Below are 4,346 nucleotides of genomic sequence, written 5' to 3' on the forward strand. Positions count from 1 at the left end.
AATTCATGGGTAATTTGTTCACCTAGATACAAAAGAAAAAAAGAGGGGAGCTTTGTCCTAAATCTGCGTAAGTAGAATTTTGTTGATTGGTTGTAGTCCCAGGTGGTAAGTAATACTTGACCCATGAACAGTCTCTTTTTGGTCTTGTTCCTTAACTCAATATATTCCACATCCATTCAAGTCACTGAACGGATAGAGAGCATTACAGTGTTAACAATTAAGAAGCCAGCTCTGCAGGCAGGCCCCCTCCTGTTTAAATCTCTGCTCTTCCACTTAGAAGCTTGGTGACATTGTTAACATGTTCTTAATCCTCTCTCTGTACCCATTTTCTTCATCTGTAACATGGGGATAATAGCACCTACCTCACCAACTGATAAACTCATCACTGAGTGCCCTAAAATGATTAACATTGAGAAAATACTGTACCATCTTACTTAGTTCAAGTAACACAGCCAGAAGAGACAAACTGCTGTAACAGTCACTGAGTATGCAGTAATACAGAACACCAGAGCCACACCAGGAAGCGCAAAAAGTTGATTTATTATTTCTGACAATTGCGTAGTAGCCTTTAATTTATTCCTCGCATCACAAATCTAAAAGACAACTTTGTTCCTCAATTAAAAACATATACTCTGAAAATTAATTAGGTAGTTTTTAAACATTTAGTCATTTATAGAATATCTTAAAAATCTTTGCCAAGCAAGAGATTAGCTTTACCTTTACAAATCTCTACATAAAATGAACCAATCAAGGCAATCAAATTTTCTTTTGTTCTACATTTTTAAACACCACTCTTTGTTTCCTTTGTAAGATTTTTATCCATTCATTCAAAAATATTTTGAGGCTCAACTGCCCATTTAAGATAGAATGTGAGATTTTTAGAGGATCTAAACTAAGCATTGTTTTGACTGAACTGAAGCAAGAACTCTATCAGGGTCCTTGTGGGCCTCCCAGTCATGCCCTTCCGCAGATAGGGAATCTCATCTTTGTTGGTCATCACACCTGCTATATCTAGATGTGCCCACTTAGGATGAGTCACAAATTCTTTCAGGAACGCTGCAGCTGTACATGCTCCTGCAGACCTGAAGAGGACGACAAAAATCATTTTTTAACCCCACGTAAACTGCACTGAACGTTTTCATTAAGACCCTATTCTCGCTAAGCAGCTTCCGTGACCAGAGAGCAAAAGTCAGGTTTATGAGATTAAGAATGTAACCCAAAAACCACTTTCAGAATATTTATTTTCAGACATAGCTTTAAGCAATAAAGGATAAATTCTAGATTCCTCTTCCCCATGGTAATGAATTGACCTATTTTTTCATCTCTTTCCCCTACAATTTGTTTAATATGACTTTTAGCTGTGAAAACATGTAAAATTTTGAGCACGAGATGTAAAATACCTTGAAAATTAAAGACGTTCGAAATTAGTGCTTATGAGCAGGTATCAAAAGGAAATTGGCTACACTTCCCATGAAAGGGCATAAGATTTAAAGTGGTCATTTTGGTAACCAGTGATTATAAAAATGTACTTTTATAGCTCCTTTTACATACCTATATTTTCCAATGTTATTAACATCAGCAAGTTGGCAATCTACAACTTGTCTTGTATAATGTTCAAAGAGAGGCATCCTCCAAACACGGTCCCCGGTTTCAACGCTGGCCTAAAGAAGAAACATGTACAGTAGTTGGAAGACTGCATGAAGTAGGCTCTGGTTAAATTCAGAGCACTGATGTATTCAATACTGGAAAGAAAGAACTGTTTTGACCTGCTCCTCTAAAATAGAAAACTATTCAACCAGGTCCAGAATCAGTTCAGTTAATGAAAATATTTACTTAAGAATGATAAAAGAAACGAGGAAGGTTATCAAATATCCTACAAATGTGTAGGGCATTTGCCAAAATCATCAATTCTTACAGATCTCAATTTACGATAAGCTGGTATCTGGCAGTACATCAACTTTACGGGACTGATTATGGGGAAACAGCCTTTGTGATGCTTGTCACCTCGGTGTACTAAGGCATACATGTCTGAAACTGCACCACCGAAGATCAGAGCCCAACACAAGGTGACCTTACTCACTCACATAATCATATACACACTTATTCACATTCATCATTTCCTGAATCTCGACAGAGCACCACCAGGTGTTGGGGCTTTAAAGAAATTTATTATCGGAGCCATCAGAAGGCCCAGAGGCTGGGAGGAGAAACAGATACACACACTGTTTTAATACGCTGTGGTCAGGGGCGCCTGGGTGGCTCAGTCGTTAAGCGTCTGCCTTCAGCTCAGGTCATGATCCCAAGGTCCTGGGATTGAGCTCCGCATTGGGCTCCTCGCTCAGCGGAAAGACTGCTTCTCCCTCTCCCACTCCCCCTGCTTGTGTTCCCTCTCTCGCTGTGTCTCTCTCTGTCAANACAAGGTGACCTTACTCACTCACATAATCATATACACACTTATTCACATTCATCATTTCCTGAATCTCGACAGAGCACCACCAGGTGTTGGGGCTTTAAAGAAATTTATTATTGGAGCCATCAGAAGGCCCAGAGGCTGGGAGGAGAAACAGATACACAGACTGTTTTAATACACTGTTGTCAGGGGCGCCTGGGTGGCTCAGTCGTTAAGCGTCTGCCTTCAGCTCAGGTCATGATCCCAAGGTCCTGGGATTGAGCTCCTCGCTCAACGGAAAGACTGCTTCTCCCTCTCCCACTCCCCCTGCTTGTGTTCCCTCTCTCGCTGTGTCTCTCTCTGTCAAATAAATAAAATCTTAAAAAAAAAAAAAATACACTGTAGTCAGAGAGAAGACCCCAAAATGAAAAGTCAGGAAGCAGCAACAGAAGCTGTTATTTGGAGACATGGGTAAACAGCAGCTGAATCAGCTCCAGGGTTGAAAGCAGTTGCCTCTAGGAAAACAAGACTGTAGACTGTTGTAGACTGCTGACTGGTATTTAAATGTTTATGCACACAGAACTCTGATTTTTTTTTTTTAAAAAAAAGCTTAAATTTAAAAAAATCAAAACAACAGCACTGTGGGTGCTTAGTAAAGAGGGATACTGAGTTCATGACAGGCTGACTCTCACAAGGGCTGGGCAGGAAGGGTAAATTTAGGACTGTAAACCAATATCAAGGATGTATTCAAGGACATTTTGGATTTGTCTCCCACTGGCACATAGTAGGTTCCTATTCACTACTTGTTAAAAGAAGGAGGTACCAGAGGGAGCTGTCTCATTACCAAGCAGATACACGGGGTCTGGAGCTCAGGAGAGACGGGCGCACGCGGCAGAGAGGTGCTAGCTGAAGCCACTGGGCTTCCCCGTGAAGACGGGAAAAGAAGAGAATGTGGTCTAGGACTGAACACCCACCAAAGGGGCAGACAAAGGAATAAACTGGCAAAGGAGGCTGAAACAGAAGTCAGTGAAGAAGGGAACTAGAGAGATGATCACAGCAGCCAAGAGTGGGATGTCTCCAAGAGGCTGGGGTTACAGGCTGCCTCCAGCCAGGCTAGGTAAGGCTGAGTGGGGTGGGCTGGGGAGAGCGCAGGCAGTGGGCGAAGGCATGGGGGAGGGAGTGATGAGAGACTGCTGTTTGCAAGAGGCAGGCTGGCTACGAACGGGTGTGCAGGAGGCACAGAGCACAGCAGTCGGAGGACGTCCTTATCACCGCCCACGAATGGCTCAGGACAAGCCCTACTTACTCACAACAAGCATTCACTAAAGGTCATCCCTTCCTTGTCCAAGCTGTTCTTATAACCTTTTCTACCTCAGGGAGTCTGCACGATGGCCATGGTTTTATGAGGCACTTTCACATCATTCTGAGGCCACGGGAAGAGAGGAGAAATGTGGTATCATAGCTATCATTTTGGAACATTTACAGAGAACCCAAAGCACATGGAATAGAGTGTACTGTATTTTCAAACCAAAGGCAAATCTACCACATAAAAATCACTTTAACACGGGGGTAATAAAACAGTAAAAAATGCTATTCCAGCTGCAAAGATTTAATCATGTCATTTTACTCTCTACCTGTTATTCTCACCTCAAATAGTTTGTTCCACAGCCAGGATGAATTGGTAAAGACTCCAGTGGCACCGGACCCCAAGGCTATGTCCATGGCACCTGCAAGACACAAGCCCTCAGGTCAGCGTTCAGTCTCTCCAGGCACGATGGGCTTCTCTNTGATGGGCTTCTCTGCTGCTCAAACCAAAACTTCAGCCTGTAATCTGAGTTTAATATCTGCTTCATTTTCAAAACTAGAGAAGCTTCAGAAATCCTTATTGTATATATTTAGCATCTTCCTAGTTTCTCAACTAGAATTCAACTTCAATTATTGAGGAAAATGTAAACAA

The 4,346-nt window shown here is 42.1% G+C and overlaps 1 protein-coding gene across 1 annotated transcript in view; it reads right to left on the reverse strand.

Moving 5' to 3' along the window:
* Positions 1–520: 520 nt before the first annotated feature.
* LAP3 (leucine aminopeptidase 3) overlaps positions 521–4,346 on the reverse strand; it is a 30,484-nt gene continuing 26,658 nt past the window's right edge. Inside the window, exons 12-13 of the mRNA XM_002916255.4 lie at positions 1,552–1,661; positions 521–1,082 (exon numbers count right to left, since the gene is read on the reverse strand). Coding sequence (XP_002916301.1) covers positions 893–1,082; positions 1,552–1,661 — 300 coding nt within the window. The 3' untranslated portion in view covers positions 521–892. The remainder of the gene's footprint in view (positions 1,083–1,551; positions 1,662–4,346) is intronic.

The sequence above is a fragment of the Ailuropoda melanoleuca genome, chromosome 11, assembly GCF_002007445.2.
Source record: "Ailuropoda melanoleuca isolate Jingjing chromosome 11, ASM200744v2, whole genome shotgun sequence".
NCBI classification, from domain to species: Eukaryota; Metazoa; Chordata; class Mammalia; order Carnivora; family Ursidae; genus Ailuropoda; species Ailuropoda melanoleuca.